Source organism: Sciurus carolinensis, chromosome 4 (assembly GCF_902686445.1).
Source record: "Sciurus carolinensis chromosome 4, mSciCar1.2, whole genome shotgun sequence".
Lineage (NCBI taxonomy): Eukaryota > Metazoa > Chordata > Mammalia > Rodentia > Sciuridae > Sciurus > Sciurus carolinensis.
The window spans coordinates 113,495,016-113,510,027 of record NC_062216.1 but is presented as its reverse complement, the minus strand read 5'-3'; the positions used below and the strand labels follow the sequence as shown (position 1 = coordinate 113,510,027).

Genomic DNA, 15,012 nt, shown 5'->3' with positions numbered 1-15,012 from the left:
AAATCATTAATGCCCAGCTATTACCTAGCTAATTGGTAGTCAGGAGGATCAACAGATTCCTTTGTAGTTTTTTCATTTGAACCTGACCAAGAACTGGCGGCCATTCATAACATCATTTGGTTAGCTTTATATTTATCAGGTTTACTTGGGGTAAACTACCTGCTAAAGAACACAGAAAATAATGGAATGGTTCAGTTCCTTTGGGAATTAATCCAAGAGAATAGCTAAAAAGAGATCTATTTTAAATCACCTTTAAAGAGGAATAAGAGGAAAATGTTCCAAACAGGATTATTAACTATAGAGAGAATTAAAAGTCAGTATAATTAATATGTTGTGATTCACTTTATTGGGATAGAGGTTAATTTTGGCTTAGTTCTTGTTCCCTTCTCACAACTTCCCATTTCCTTGGCCCACTGATGACATAGAAGCAAGTATTCTGGGGAATTTTCCCTTAAAAAGATAAGTGCCATTTTCCTTTGGACTCCTTTGGAATTATGGCAAAAGGTAGTCCTGTCTGTTTCCCTGTTCTTTTTTCTAACCATTTGCTCTCTGCTCTTTGCCTTCCTTCCTGGCAGAAAGCCCCAAGGAAAGCTCAGAGCCAACGGGTTCTCCAGCCCCTGTGATTCAGCACAGCTCAGCAACAGCCCCTAGCAATGGCCTCAGTGTTCGCTCTGCAGCTGAAGCTGTGGCCACCTCAGTCCTCACTCAGATGGCCAGCCAAAGGACAGAACTGAGCATGCCAATACAGTCGCATGTGATCATGACCCCACAGTCCCAGTCTGCGGGCAGATGATGCCTCCCCTGGTGGAGAGGTCCCCAGCCAGAGCTCGCCCGCTCAAGAGCCAAGAGAGATATCATCTTATCCTCTCCCATCTGCCTTGGATATGACAAATACACGGGGGGTGGGGGGAGACGTTGTGTGTTGTGAGTATGGACAGATGTGGGGCTTTTCTCTTTAGCAGCATGGTCATGTACGTCTGACACCTGTACTAGGGGTCTCCCAACCCTGGAACCACAAAGATCATCCCCCAAGGGTGGGGTTTCTGATATACCCACAGCCAAAGGCTTTTCCAAATGGTCCGAGCAATCACCCTTGCCCCATGCACATGTACCTGTCTCTTTTAACACTAACTCTTGCACTTCTAGGTTTGGGATTTCTCAGTTTCCTCTTTTCCCACTAAGCTGTGACTGTTATCTTCTTGTTCCTTACCAGCATGCCACTTCTTGCTAGATAGAGGGGCTAGATCTGATGGCATATCACTTGCCATCCTATCCCCAGCCAAACCACGGACTCAGGACTTTGTCTCTCAGTAGCTGCTTATGTATGCCTTTCCCCTTCCTAAACTCTAGTTAAAGCATTCACTTACGCAGAAAGTCAGGTTACCTTTGACTTAGGAAATAGCAGTATTTTCCAGCTCTTCTGTAAGCTTTATTCCTCTTTCTACCTGCCAACAAAACAAACAAAAAGAAACAAGCAGAACCCCAAGATTTCTAGTCCTTTTTCATCGATTTCCAGAGCTATATGGGTACCTCTTTTTGGTCTCTTGACTTTCCCTAGGTCTTTCCCACCTCCTCACTAAGCTTTGGCAACTTCATCTTGTGGCCTTATTGCTTGATGTTGCTTGGCAGTGAAAAGGGAAAGAGCCTGGGATCTAACTGGTGATTCCCTCTCACCCTCCATCCTCCTGTAGTTCTAATCATCAGGGCAAACAGGAACAATGTAATTTAAAGCTTTTTCCATCAGGTTACTGGATTAACTGATACTTTTATGTTTTACAAGTTTACTGGCCAAAGTATGTATATTGTCATCTTTGGTCATCTTTCTGCCCTTGCTCTCCCTCTTGTTTCCCCTATACATGTTACTGCCCCTGTCCCTCTGCTATAACTAGTTCAAATCAGTCCTCCTAGAAGGTATCATGTATGGGGACTCTTAGATTCCCTTGCTGTTGCTTTTCCTCCATCTCTCAGCCTCACAGATCTCTTTTCTGAGCAGTTTTATATTCACCAGAGCCTGTCACCCTCTGGACTACCTTTTCTCACTGGTTTCCTAGCTTAACCACTAGGTCTCCCTGGTCCTGCAGAGTTTCTTTAACCCATTTCTATTCTCTACCCCTCAAGTACAATGCTTCTCCAAAGTATAAGCTCCAGGACTCTGAAGCATCATGGAAAAGGTCCTCAGGGACTTTTCTTGAATATAAGATTGGATAGAAGAAGGAAGGGCAGAGGGAATGTACTGCAGAGGAGCCCAGGGTCTGGCCTGCCTGGGAAATTGTCAACTGTGACTCTCATCCATTCTTATTTCAAAGAGTTGGGTTACAGGGGAAGAAATTCATCCCTCTTGATCCTCTTTCTTCACCATTAAGCCTCATCATCTCTCTTGGCTCTTGAACTATGCAATTTTTACCAGGGCCATAGGAAGCAATCCAAAGCCAGAAGCCTACTGATAGATAGGTCAGTTTTAATAGCCTTTCAGTATGAATCCCTTCCAGTTGTCCCGTAGCCACCTTCTGTCATCTGCCAAAGCCAAGAATGTCCTTTTATTCACCTCTTCTGCCTTCATCTTAAGTACATATACAAAATAACTGCCAGCCTCCTTTCTTATTTTGTCTTCCAAAACTGGCTGCCAGAGGGGAATGAGAAAATGTTTTAAACTACAAGATTCCCATCTCCTCAGAGTGATATACTGGTGAACCAGTCAGGTTACATGTTCTGCTGCATTTATTTTACATCTCCCCTCCTGCTTTTCAGTGTCAGTGCTGAACAAGCCACACCTGGTGAAGACAAAGGAGAGAAAACATGATTTTCTCATCCTCTACCACCAGGGACCCAACAGGAACTGCTCCTGAGGTGATCAGACTAGCAAATGTCATGGCAGATGGTCAGGATGCAGGGTACCACCTGCAGGGACTTTGCTTGCCTTTAAAGATTCATAGCCATAACTTGTTCTCAGGACTTCTCCTTTAGATGGCTGCTCCTTGGGAGTTTTTTTTCCTGCTTTTGAGTCTTGTTTCATTTTTTTATTGCCTTGATTTCCCACTAGCAGCCTTGCCCTAAAGCATGACTGAGTTTATGGCTCCTAAGGAGCTTTCATAAGACCCTTGACTATTTTTTCCCCCTTCAGTCAAGTGTTTTTAAAGTTAAGAATCAGTTTGTCACTGCACACATGCCCTGCCAATCTGTCCCTGTGTTGAATGACTATTTGATGTAGAGGGCCTTTATTAGTTTCTTAGCCCCCATGTCTAATTCTCTTGAGTCTTTTAATTCATTTTCATCAGTGAGGAGGCTAGCATTGGGGACCTAAATGAGGGGCATTGCCAGAACTGTAGTAGTGAATTGGCACTAAAATGAGGAAGGGGAAGGACAGAACCCCAGGCAACAATTCAGTTGGTCCTCAGCCTCACTCAGAAGGCAGCAACTGCTTATCCTGAAGCTTTCTCTTAGAGTCAAGGGGAAATACTTACCTTATTGCTGCCAGCCATGTGGTAACTCTCCCCTGATCTTTGCCTTCCAGATTTATCTGGACCAGAACCAGATATCATGGAGGTGTCACTTAGCCCTACTTAAGGACTGCAGCCTTTCTAAGACCTAAGGGAGGACCCTTTCAGAAAGGAACTGAGAATGTGGATGTCTTAGGACTCTTCCAAGTGAACACAGGACTCAGGCCTCCCACCTCACTCCAGGCTAGAAAGGGGTGAGAGCTTGTCTGGTCTGCACTTGCTGCCTTGCTCCCTTCAAAGTAGCTTGCTCAGAGAAAGCCTCCCACGTGATGGGAGGACCAGAATGAGTATAGCTCCTTTAATTATTTCCTGTTGGGTAGACACCCCAAATCTGGCTTCCCTCTGCCTGTACTCTTCTCCTTGGCCCTAAGCACTCAACCATATACTATAGGGAATGGTTAGAGTAGCTGGGCCAACTGAACCTCATCTTGCTGCGTCCTTCCCTATCCCTGTTCTGTAGCTCTTGCTCCCTTCTTGACTCACCAGTCCATCTTCTCAAGGACCTGCCCTCCAGCACCACCATCCTGGGAGATTGAGCACTTCACTGTATCTGTGTACCATCTACAGCCTGAACCATCAAGCAAGACACCAAGAAATTCCTTTCTGTGGTTTTTGAGGTTCCCTGCTTCACACTGAGAGGCTCCTGAAAGGTGCTAGCCCCTAAGATAGCTCTTCCCCCCACCCAAAAAGAGTCCCCTTTTCATAATTTCCTTCCCATCCCCAAATTATTTTTCCTATTAATATTGTACATTGTATACACAGGAAAGAAATATGTTCTTTTTTAATTTCATAACCAGTCTGTTTAGAGTCCAGTCCTCCTAGCTATGTCACATATGCCTTTGCTAATGTGTTTTCTCCTTTCTTTAGACTTATGTTTGGGGTGGAAGGTGCGGAGGAACAGAACAGGTGAGGCTCCTAAGGCAGATTAGAGGACCCCTCCCCAGTATAGCTTCCCTAATCATTCCTCTCATAGCATAGAACTGATTTCTGTCTCCGTTTGCACACATGAATGTGCTTGCAGACATAAATGCCCATTCACTCACTCCAGCATGGTGACCCAACAGGAATGAACATAGGTGGTGGCTGGCGAACATTCTCACCCTCTGCACCAGTTGAATTACTTCTCTTTGGGGTAAAATCCCACCCCAGAATGAAAAAAGGCTGGGGAGAGTAGGGAAGATTAATGCAATTTACATATTTTTTTGGATACAAGTTCATATTGTAGCTACAAGGGTTTTATTTTTTTAATGAGGGGCACAGAGATTTCTCATCCCGGCTACTGGTGAGTGATGTATTAGCTATAAGTGGCTACAAGCACTAGTCACAATGACTTTACCTTCAGTTTGTGGTTCTCAGAATATGATTCAGGACCAGCAGCAGAAGCAACACCATCACCTGGAGCTTACTAGAAATGTCCATTCTCAGCCCAACCCAAACCTACTGAATCAGAAACTGGGAGTAGGTTTTAATAAGCACTCCAAGTGCTTCTAATATGCACTGATACTTGAGAATCATCGCCTTAGGAGCAAGTTGGGAGTTTCTTACAGGACACAGAGGATTATTTTAAATATCATCCTCTGCCTTAGCACTAACATATTTTTCCCTTTCTTCCAGTCCCTCCCCTCAACCCCCATTAAAACAGTCACCACCACCACCACATCACTCATCTCAAATTCTAGGTTTTCTTCCTTTTAGTCTTATCTCTAAAACCTGTCCCTTCATTGGTTTAGACAGGAGTTGTCCCTGTTCCCTTTCAGACTGGTCACTCTGCATTCTTGGTTACATTAAGGACCAGACGGAGCTTTAGCTGCCTATTCCTCCCATCCACACAGACACCTTGCAGGCAGGGAGGAGTTAAGCCTCCAGCCCCAACAGTGGAGGCTGCTGCATCCTGATATAGTATCTGTGGAGAAGAAAGCAGTGTGTATCTATGATTATATCTCTGTTCATCTATATATTTTTGACATGTAGCAACACCTCTCTATACCATCAAGGAACTCAACTTGATCTGGGTCTCCCCAGTCTCCAGTGGTGGACCCTGACAGGTGGGAGGATGCAGTGCTACAGGCTATTTTGTTACAAAACCATTTTCCCCCTTCCCCCATCCAATTCAGCATGACCCTGTGAGCAGGCTCTCACACTTTGGGACGGGGCTGAGGCGCAGGGACTTCGCTCTCTTCTCTGTAACCGTCCCTTCCTCCCCATGCCCTCCCTGCCACTTAGCAGTTATTCCCCAGCCATGCCTTCTCCCTCCCTCCCTTGCCCTGACATATATTGTGCCTTATTTATGCTGCAAATATAACATTAAACTATCAAGAGAATCACTGGTTTGTCTGATGCTTCACTACTCTGACCCACAAATCCCACTGACCACTATTCTGGGGACTCACTGGGCTTCCATATCTGTAAGCTTCTGGACTCTCCCACTTCTCAGGACAGAAGGAGCAGGGATTCTTGTCCCTACTTCTTATATGAGAGGTGCAGCCTCCAGAAGGTAGGTGATTTATATAAATTACACAGCATGACCAAACACACAGCTCAGATCTGTGGAATGGCTCAAAGACAAGGGTTCTTGGCATCACAGGAACATTCACCTGTGAAGTTAGTGTTCATGTGGATTGAGGATGGGAATGTCTGAAGGCAAGTCACCTTATCTTTCTGTTTCATCCCCACCTGGCCCCTCCCGGCTCCTCAGCACGGCTGGGGAGTGCACACACACAAAGTGAACCTTTCTATGGCAGAGGGCAGCATGGAGGTGGTTGGTCTGGAAATGACGGCAGATTTGCTTAGGAGCAGGTAAGAGCTCCCAAGAAGACAGATAATGCTGAGACACCAGGGGTTGAGGAGGAAGAGGGGAAATCACTAGTGATTCCATGCATCTGTGTGTTCCTCATAATTTTCATTGCTAGCAAGAACAGTGCCAGGATGGAGAAGTTGACAAAAGAGATAGCAGGTGCTGCTGAGATTCCCACAGGAGAAGAATGATGTATGAAGCTGTTCATTGCTGTTGTTTGGTAGACAACTGACATAACCAGGAAGTCAGAGCCTCTCTAGGGGAGTGGCAACAGCAGCAAAGGCTTTCACTGTATTGTGGTCAGAAGCACGTGGGAACCCAGGGAATGGTGAGAAAGGAAGTTGCTGAAAGTCAAAAACCAAAACCCAAACTGCAATGTCTTGGAGATAGGAATGTGACCAGTTTAGGATTAACCCATTCTGACTTCTAACCAGAGATCAGCCTCCTCCATCGTAGATTAGGAAGGCAGCTAGACCAGCCCCTTTTGAATGCAGTCTCAGCTCAGACCCACTTGTAATCTGCACTCCAGAATATTAGGAGGGGAAGCAGCAGCATGGTGGATATTAAGTTCCTGCTCCGTGCTAGGTGGAATGGTAGCATACTCTGCACTCATTCATTTTCTGTCACAACAGCCTCTTAATAACAGGAGTTGCTTCATCTTTATTGTTGTTGAACTAAGTTTAGGTAAGTCAAACAGTGAAGTGCTAAAAAAAAAAAAAAAAAAAAAAAGTTCTATCTGGCCCAGAGCCAGTTTGCAAGTTTGCAGTGCCCCCCCCCCCCAACCTTGCCACCCTGCTCCTCTGGACCTCTGTCACATAGGAACAAACAAGGACCATGATGGAATACACAGCCAGCCACCCCTGGATTTGATATCCCCTTTTAAGAAATGAGCTACAAGATGCAATGATGATACCAGGTTCAGTATTTAGAACCAACCAAGAGACAAAGCTTACAAAAATGTTTACCTGAACTTAAGACTACGTGAACAGGAATATCTGTCTAGAACATCCAGATCAAAACTTCCTCTAATATACAAATGTGATATATAAGTTGGTTCCGAGATGCCTTGCTTTAAAGAGGGGAGCACTTCCCCTTGAGCAAAAAAGACTAGAGTGAAAGAATGAAATGTCTTTAGACACGAGAAATATTCTGAGGCCTACTGGAGCAAACTAAGATCCCCAGTGGATGCCACAGGAAGACTGAAGCCAGCTCAGCACAAGGATAAATCTGTCTAAAGACTTTCAGGAAATGGTAAGTTCCCCGGGTCTGGGGTGTGAAGGTAACCACAGCTAATGTTTTGAGGACTCTTGCTCTTTGCCAGATCCTGTGCTGAATGGATTACTAAAGGTATCTTGAATAATGCTTGCCCTAAGAAGTAGTTCCTTTTAATATTCCCATTTTAGAAACCTGAAGTTTAGAGAGGTAGATAGCCGGCCCAAGGCTGAGTCAAAGACTCTTTATGCCATAGTTCCTCTTCACCATAGGCTGGAGCCCCAACCTGATGCCTGTACTCAGGAAGGATTAGCAGGAAACTATACCAATGAGAAAAGTGCCTCCCTGAGGAGTCGTGACTAATTTTTCCCAAGACAGGATTCATGTCGCCTTATCCCAGTAGGTCAGAGCCAGGTAAAGGTTGTGCTGGCCACAGGGAAGTAGAACAAAATGACAGTCCCAACTCCACAGTATCCTTCTGCTGCCCTAGAGTCATGGCCTCAGGACATCTCACCCTCCTAAGTTCCTCCTTGAAAGAGTCTAGAAAAAGGAAATGACTGCACCTGGTAGTGAGGTGCAGTGGCCACGGGGTGGCAGCAGAGCTACAGCTGGGAAGGCTAGCTCCCAGGAAGGGTGGAGAGACAGTGCTGTCTAGTGAAGCTGCCTCTGCTCTGTAGGCTCCAAAACCCTTCATTCTCCTGTATCTCTCTTGTTCACAGTCAACTCCCAGAGTAGTGATTCGAGGTTTAACCTTCCAAAAGGCAAGGATGTGAATAGGCTGTGTGATTCTGACTGCCTACCTAGGCAGGGGAGCAACCAGGCTGTTATCACCCTGGCCACCTCTGATCTGGGTCCTTCCTACTCTCCCTCCCACTCAGGATAGAACATTCAGCTCTCCTGACAGGAGTTTGTCTATGCTTTAATCTACAAGTTAGGAAAGGAGTGATCTATTGAAGCTCTCCAACCTGTTGAGAGATCGGGGGTTCTTAAGGCCCCCTAGGGCTTGGCTCTGACAAAACATCTGCAATTAATGATGTTTCCTGGGCTTTGGAGACAGGATTTATGCATCTAATAAAGTCTATAACTCCAGGCTTAGGCGCTGGGGGTGGGAGGCTGAAAGCAGGGAGCCCCAGGGGAGACATGAGAGGGGATCCCAGGTGGCCCTTAATGGAGCTGTGCATTTCCATTGCCTGTCTAGATTCCCCCTTGGGCTGCTTTTGGGAGTGGGGGATAGGGGTACAGCAGGTATAAGAGGCTGGTGTGGCTGTAGGAAGGCTGATGGCAGCATGGATTCCAGGCGAGTGATAGTGTTGCTGGTGTTGCTCCTGTTAACAGACTGGGGCCATGCTGAAGTACCAAGAGGCCAGGATGGAGACCAGGTCTTTGTGGTGAGTGAGCACCCCATCCCAACAGCGTCCTTCAACTTGCTCTTAAAAGCCATACCTTTCCCCTTATACCTTTAGTGTCCAGGGCATTTGCCCATCTTCCCTCCCTGCCACCCCCTTGCTACAGGAAGAAGACAATGGACCTAGCTCACAGCAGCATGCCCAGACCCCTGGTTCCCTCTTGCACTCCCTGCTCCAGGCCATGGAGAGAACTGGCCGGAGTCCAGCCTTCCTGTTTCAGCCCCAGAGGTGAGTCTGAAAGGTACAGGAGCATGGCAGGGTCTGGGAAGTTCATAAACAGAGGAAGAGGAAAGGGAAGGGACTCAAGAAGGGTGACTAGAAGGAACTTCATCTGAGGATGAATCTCTCCTAAGGTTTGGCAGAAATATCTGGAGACCCTGGAGCAACAAGCAACTGAATCCCCGGGCTGGAGAGTTCTGGAGCCTGGCTGCCCCTCAGCGCTTTGGGAAAAAATAAGTGTCATCCCTTGATGTATTTGCATGCAAGGCCCACAGTGCCATGTGTCCCCCCCAAATAAAGTGGTCTGGCTTCTGAATCCATGTATGTCTGGATGAGACTTTAGAGGGCTGGGAGAGAGCCTGGGGCAAGAACCACTAACCCTCTACCTCCACCACACCGAACTCCAGCCATGCAGCTGACAAGGCTCCCTAGGTCACTACACCACTACCTACTTCCAGCAAGACCATGAGACCGTGGGACAGGCAGCAGAAGGAATGCGGTACTGTCTTCTGCCATCCACATTACTCAGGGCCACAGAAAGAGCAGGGTTTAAGAAACCTAGGAGCAGCATGTTTATTCTGGACTCTAGTAGAGCCCCCTTCCCACTTATCATCACCCATAGGTAGACGTACTCTGGGCTGCCTAAGGCCCTGTGGTCCCTGGCTCCTTGCCCTGTGCCTTCTTCAGCTCAAGGCAGGCAGTCTTGTGTCAGAGGTAGAGATGGCACCTCCAGAAGGTACCAGAGCTGAGCAGATACATGGGCCCAAAGGCAGAAAAAGCAAGGAGCAAAGGGTACACATCCACAAGTCCATCTGAGGCTCTACTTGCTGCCTGCCATGATCTTGAGGTACTGCAGGGCACGGCGAGCAGCCTCACCTCGGGCTGCCTCCCTGGTGGTTGCAGAGCCATGACATACAGTGGCTGGCTGGGTGGACAGTTCCACTAGGCACTGGCAGAGCCCACTCAGGCTCAGTTCCTCTGTAGACCAAAAGAAAGGAGGGTGGCAGTGTTGAATGGGGAGGAGCACTGGGCTGGGGTATACCCACATCATCATCATCCCCTCCTGACCCTCTTATACTTGCTCTGGTTCAGTCCCCACCATCCCCTGGCTCCCCGACTAGCCATACCAATATCCAGGTAGCTGACATGGAAGGCCTGCTCCTCAGAGAGCTCACTGAGGACGCTGCAGCAGGCAGAGCCCAAAGCACCTAGGGAGCCCAGAGAGCAACTGCGAAGGGACAGGATCTTCTCTCCCACAGAATTCCGCAGAGAATCCCACGTGCAGCCAGGGCCCCGGTTCCGAAGTCCATCCAGGCGGGATCCCACACCCTGATAATATAGAAAGAGTGAAAAAGATGTAGCCAGAAGGGGCTGGGGGATAGCTCAGTCGGTAGAGTGCTTGCCTTGTAAGCACAAAGCCCTGGGTTCGATCCCCAGCACCCAAAAAAAAAAAAAAAAAGATGTAGCCAGAGGCTGTGGAACCCAGGCATTCAGAGAGTGTTCAAGAAGAGAAAAACCCAAAGAATGCCTCTTCCAGTTGTCCTTCCCCTAGTCAGTCCCTACATGGCATCTTCTAACTGCCAGACCCTGGACCTGATGGCCAGGCAGTCTTCTTTATCCCAGTAATGGGAGCCTGCAGTCCCCCACCCCAAGTCAGCTCCCCAGCAGCACTCACCAATGAGCCACAAGTTGAAGCTGAGGGAACCTGAGAGACCCAGAGAGTCCCAGGTCTGGTAGGAAAATTGGAGCAGAAGTGCACCCAGGACTGAGAGAGGCTTACTCTTTACTCCTAAGTCACAGAACCAGTGACTGGTGCCCTAGGGAGCCGTGAAGGTTGACCATGTGCCCAGCCCATGCAAGACACTCACAATGGAGAAGTGATCATCGTCAGGCTCCGCTTCATTGCCGTCCCTGGCATCCAGAGGTACTGTGTGCACCCGAAGCAGCATTTTAGCTGCTGCGTTACGCTTGGCCAGCTTTTTAGAAGTGCCACTGCCTGCACATGGGAAGAGGGTTGATGGATTCTAATTCCCAACAGACCAGTGCTTTCTGCCCACATTAATGTCAACAGGAAAGGGGAGCTCAGGACCTATCCATACACCCAAGAACCTGGTCAGCTGAAGATGGGGCAAAGAGGATACTAAGAAGAAGGAAGGAGGAAGAAGCTGAGTCAGCAAGTATAAAGTGAAGAAAGCCAGGTTGCAGCAAACCAAGGCCAGGAACCACCTTGTGTCAGGGTTGGAGAGCTACGGGATAGGAGCTGAGAACCCCCTTCTGCTCAGTTACCAATCTCAATGAAACGCTCCACTCGGCAGGTCATGGTGAACTCTTTGCGATGGGCTGGCCCGGATTCCTGGGTCACCGTGTACTCTGGCAATCGCCAGCCTTTCTGCACCACCAGCTCCTTTGAGGGGAGACACAGGGAGCACAAGGCCAAGTGAAAAGAGACTCCTTATCCACATGGGCCCTTACCAGAAGCCTCAGACTCTAGGTGAGAGGAAGGAGGGGTGTGGAAGGGCCTTAGTACAAGGTAACTGCCCCACCCACAAACTCTTGAGGCCCCTGGTTCAAGGGAAAACAGGCATGCATGGAAAACAAGGATGGGGGCACACCTGCAGCGCACCAACGGGGTTGCACTCAGACTGCTGAGGGGAGACAGGGGGTTGCATCTCCATGGGGGGGCTCCTGAAGGAAAAAGGGCCCAGGCCAAAGCTGAAGAGAATGGTCCCTTCTGGGGCGCCCATGAGCCCAAGTCTTAACCACTGCTTGGTTTCCTATGCCATCTCTCTATTTCTGGCCAGGCAAGCAGCTGTCCATCCAAACATCCAGCCTTGCTCCCTCCTGTTCTGGCCCGCTTCCTCCCCCTCCCTCTCCAAAGAACTCCCGCTAGGTCCCAGGTGCATTTGATTAAGCAATACTTGGGTATCATCACCCTAGGACACTGGGAGAAGGGTCATATGGCCAGTCCCAGGAAGCAGTTAAACAGAACCATCAAATGGTCAGACCAGAAGAAAATGGAGCCTGCATGACCCTTAAATATCATCGAATATCATCCATATTGTCATTTAAGAATCATAGATTAAGCCAGACATGGTAGTGAAAACCTGTAATCCCAGTGACTCAGGAGGCTGAGGCAGGAAGATAGCCAAATTCGAGGCCAGCCTCAGCAAATTAACGCAACCCTGTCTCAAAATGAAAAATTTAAAAGGGGATGTAGCTCAGTGGTAGAGCACCTCTTATTAAACTGTTCCATTCTTTGCTCACTCTCAGGTTTCTCTGCCTGACTAGCCTGGCTACGGAAGCCAGGAGCCAGGACCTTCTCCTCCCCCACTTCAGTCAGGGGACACAAGATACCTGATTAAGACAGTGGATGGAACAGGAGCAGCAACTGCCACAGCAGCAAAAACCGGAACTTCTTCAGGCAGTGAAGAGTCTGGGGGAGAAAAAGAACTTCCCGAGGGGAAGGGGGCCTTGGATTCACACCCAGGTGCAGGGAGAAAAGAGGGGGGGGACCCAGGTCTCCTGACCTGCCCATACCCTAAGAGAACTTCTCAACTGAGCCAGACTCAGACCCAACAACAATCTTCCTCCTGGGATCCTCTGCTGCCCAACACTGGCTCAGAAAGACAGAAAATGTCTTAGAAAAGAGGTCTCTTCCTACCCAAGAACCATGGGAACAACAAATTCCAACCTAAGTGTGGAAGAGGGAAGGACATACTTGCTACTAAGAGGAAGCATGTAGTGGATCAACTCCTGTCAACCTCAGCCTCCTCCCCAGCCCTCCCTAACCAGGACCCAAGTTACAGCTACAACCCCACAAAGGGGCTGGCTATTCCCCAGAGAATTCTTCACAGTAGCAGAAGCCCTGGAAACACTGTTTAGGTCCAGAGGAGACTCTTGGATGGGGCCAGATCAGGGTGGTAAAGGTCACCAAGCCAGGCCCAGGGGGAGTGGAAGGTGGTACAGGGGCCTGGATTCCTGGCAAGGCTTCTAGGGTGCCTTGGCTGTTCCTCCCTCACCTGCTGTCCTCCAGGGCCGGCTCCAGCATGCTCCCCCCTTTGAGGTGTTTGAGGGCCACCTCAGCTGCCTTGTGCTTGGCTGCCTTCTTGCTGGGGCCCTGACCTGAGAGAGGGGGTGTGGGCAATACTGGAGGTCACTGGAAGAACAGAAGAGAAACCAGCATCCCAGTCTCTTTCCCCACAGTCAGAGGGAGTCAGTCAAGCTCCTCTGACCATTCGCCCCCTGCCCAAGACTGGAAAGGGTTCACTAACTGCTGGAAAGAAGGGCCCTTATTTTTTTCTATTTTGCTCCCAGAATTCTATTAGCAGGAATTCTGAGCTCACTTTAGGTGTAGACTCTTTCTCTGCCGTTCCTCTGCAAAACACTTTCTTTTCCCTCAACAAACAGCTGGAACAAGAGAGATAGGCTCTACAGTCAAAGTCCTACTGAGCCACTTACTAAACATATGACAGTGCACCAGTCATTCAATCTGATACTCAGTTTACTGATGTTCAGATACAGAGCCCTGTATGGTGGGCTCTCATTCCCCCAAATACCCACTGAAAATCTAGAGTCTTCTTTTTCTCGGGGGTGATGGGGACCTGCCAGATCCCCAAGGCAGTCCTACTTACTCCTCTGACTCCCCCAAGTCCACCCACCTTCTCCCAACCCTATTCTGCCAGTCCAGTCAGTGGTTTTTCCCCTGAAATTTCTCCTTCCCTTACTGGCCTTGGAAAACAGGACTGTGAAGAGAAAGACTCCACGATACAAAGCAATGGGCCCTTGAATGCACACCCCAGCCAGGCTGCCCAAGCCTTCCTCACCAGTGCAGCTGGTATCGCCAACGGTGACTCGGAAGGTGAAATTAGGCTGGTGGGCTTGGCCCTCGGCTTTGAGAAGGTCGTACACAGGCGTCTTCCCTATTCTGGTCCCATACTCTTGAAGAAGGCTGATCGGGGTCTTGCCAGGGTTGGCGGCCAGCATTTGCTCTATACTGGGGTAAGGGATACAGACCCACATCACACCTCTCCTCTGCACCCACCTGGCCAAACACTGCCACATCAGACCTAGGCACGTTATGGGGGACACAGGGCCCAGGGGACCACACGCAGAGTATCCATTGGCTGGTTTCAAATTAGGGGTGCGGCTGGGAAAACAGGGTCCACTACCCCAAGGCAAGAGGGAAATGCACTGTTCCTGTCTCACTTAAGGCGAGGGAGCCTGTACCCCCGTGCTGATTGGAAGTGCAGGGACCCTGACACGCGCAGGTCAAGAACCCACTACCCACCAAATGCACTGAATGTGGGGGCATAAAGCCCAGTGCTCCAGTGTAGTCTGGGAACCGAGCCAACCCCAAACTATTTAGAGCTGGAGGCGGTGGCCACTGCCCCGGTGCATGCCGGGAACCACTGCCCACTACCCCAGTGCTTGCCGGGAACAACCCTCAGGCCAGGTGCATGCTGGGGCCGCACCGCTATCCTTCCGCACCGCCCCACACTTTTCGCCCTGCGGAGATCCGGACGAGGCGGCTCACCTGGGCAGCCCGCAGCCCGTGGTAGTGCCGGAGCCCTGCTCCTCTTCGCTCATTCCCTCCTCCGTCCCTGCGGGCGCCACCGTGACTACAGCCTCCACGCGCCCTAGTATTCCGCCGACGAGCTAGGGCCGGGGCCAAGCCCGGAATCGCGGCCGGTAGGGCCCGCCGCGGGGCATGCTGGGATATGGAGTCCTCCGCCCACCCTACTTCATGAGTCTCCATCTAGAGGGGAGCTACTCGCCCCACAACCCTCTGCGAGGCTCGCTCTGGCTGGCTGCACCGCCTTCTGGGAGGAGCGGACACTTCCCAAGCTGCGGGTGGACCTCACAGCTGCTCCCCCGGGCTGTGAGC

General features: G+C 49.5%; 3 protein-coding genes across 7 annotated transcripts in view; 2 read left to right on the top strand and 1 right to left on the bottom strand.

Moving 5' to 3' along the window:
- Nucleotides 1-796, top strand: part of Atf7 (activating transcription factor 7) — an 89,467-nt gene extending 88,671 nt beyond the window's left edge. For all 4 annotated transcript variants that reach the window (XM_047551021.1, XM_047551018.1, XM_047551020.1 and 1 more), the window contains one exon: nucleotides 576-796. In XM_047551021.1, the coding sequence (XP_047406977.1) occupies nucleotides 576-793 (218 nt within the window). In that variant the 3' untranslated portion in view covers nucleotides 794-796. The remainder of the gene's footprint in view (nucleotides 1-575) is intronic.
- Nucleotides 797-5,765: 4,969 nt separating this feature from the next.
- On the bottom strand, nucleotides 5,766-14,949 carry Tarbp2 (TARBP2 subunit of RISC loading complex). 2 transcript variants are annotated; one of them, XM_047551025.1, is made up of 9 exons: nucleotides 14,416-14,534; nucleotides 13,952-14,121; nucleotides 13,148-13,250; nucleotides 12,483-12,578; nucleotides 11,741-11,813; nucleotides 11,415-11,532; nucleotides 10,997-11,124; nucleotides 10,256-10,457; nucleotides 5,766-10,106 (listed from the first exon to the last, which is right to left on the bottom strand). In XM_047551025.1, exons 2-9 carry the CDS (start codon nucleotides 14,109-14,111, stop codon nucleotides 9,949-9,951), a joined length of 1,038 nt encoding a protein of 345 aa, XP_047406981.1. In that variant the 5' UTR covers nucleotides 14,112-14,121; nucleotides 14,416-14,534; the 3' UTR covers nucleotides 5,766-9,948. The 2 variants fall into 2 exon arrangements, with proteins under 2 accessions (XP_047406981.1, XP_047406980.1); XM_047551024.1 differs by lacking the exon at nucleotides 14,416-14,534 and adding an exon at nucleotides 14,662-14,949 and having other exon boundaries at nucleotides 5,767-10,106.
- Nucleotides 8,763-9,465, top strand: Npff (neuropeptide FF-amide peptide precursor). Its single transcript, XM_047551026.1, has 3 exons — nucleotides 8,763-8,891; nucleotides 9,016-9,137; nucleotides 9,263-9,465. The coding sequence occupies exons 1-3, from the start codon at nucleotides 8,790-8,792 to the stop codon at nucleotides 9,363-9,365; spliced, it is 327 nt and encodes a 108-aa protein (XP_047406982.1). The 5' UTR covers nucleotides 8,763-8,789; the 3' UTR covers nucleotides 9,366-9,465.
- Nucleotides 14,950-15,012: the final 63 nt, after the last annotated feature.

Coding starts and splice junctions, on each gene's coding strand:
- Npff (XM_047551026.1), top strand. CDS start 8,790: ATGGATTCCAGGCGAGTGATAGTGTTGCTGGTGTTGCTCCTGTTAACA. Junction 8,892..9,015: donor ATGGAGACCAGGTCTTTGTG/GTGAGTGAGCAC, acceptor CCCTTGCTACAG/GAAGAAGACAATGGACCTAG. Junction 9,138..9,262: donor TTCCTGTTTCAGCCCCAGAG/GTGAGTCTGAAA, acceptor ATCTCTCCTAAG/GTTTGGCAGAAATATCTGGA.
- Tarbp2 (XM_047551024.1), bottom strand. CDS start 14,714: ATGAGCGAAGAGGAGCAGGGCTCCGGCACTACCACGGGCTGCGGGCTG. Junction 11,533..11,740: donor ACCCCGTTGGTGCGCTGCAG/GTGTGCCCCCAT, acceptor CTCCCCTCAAAG/GAGCTGGTGGTGCAGAAAGG. Junction 11,125..11,414: donor GGAGCGTTTCATTGAGATTG/GTAACTGAGCAG, acceptor TCCCATGTGCAG/GCAGTGGCACTTCTAAAAAG.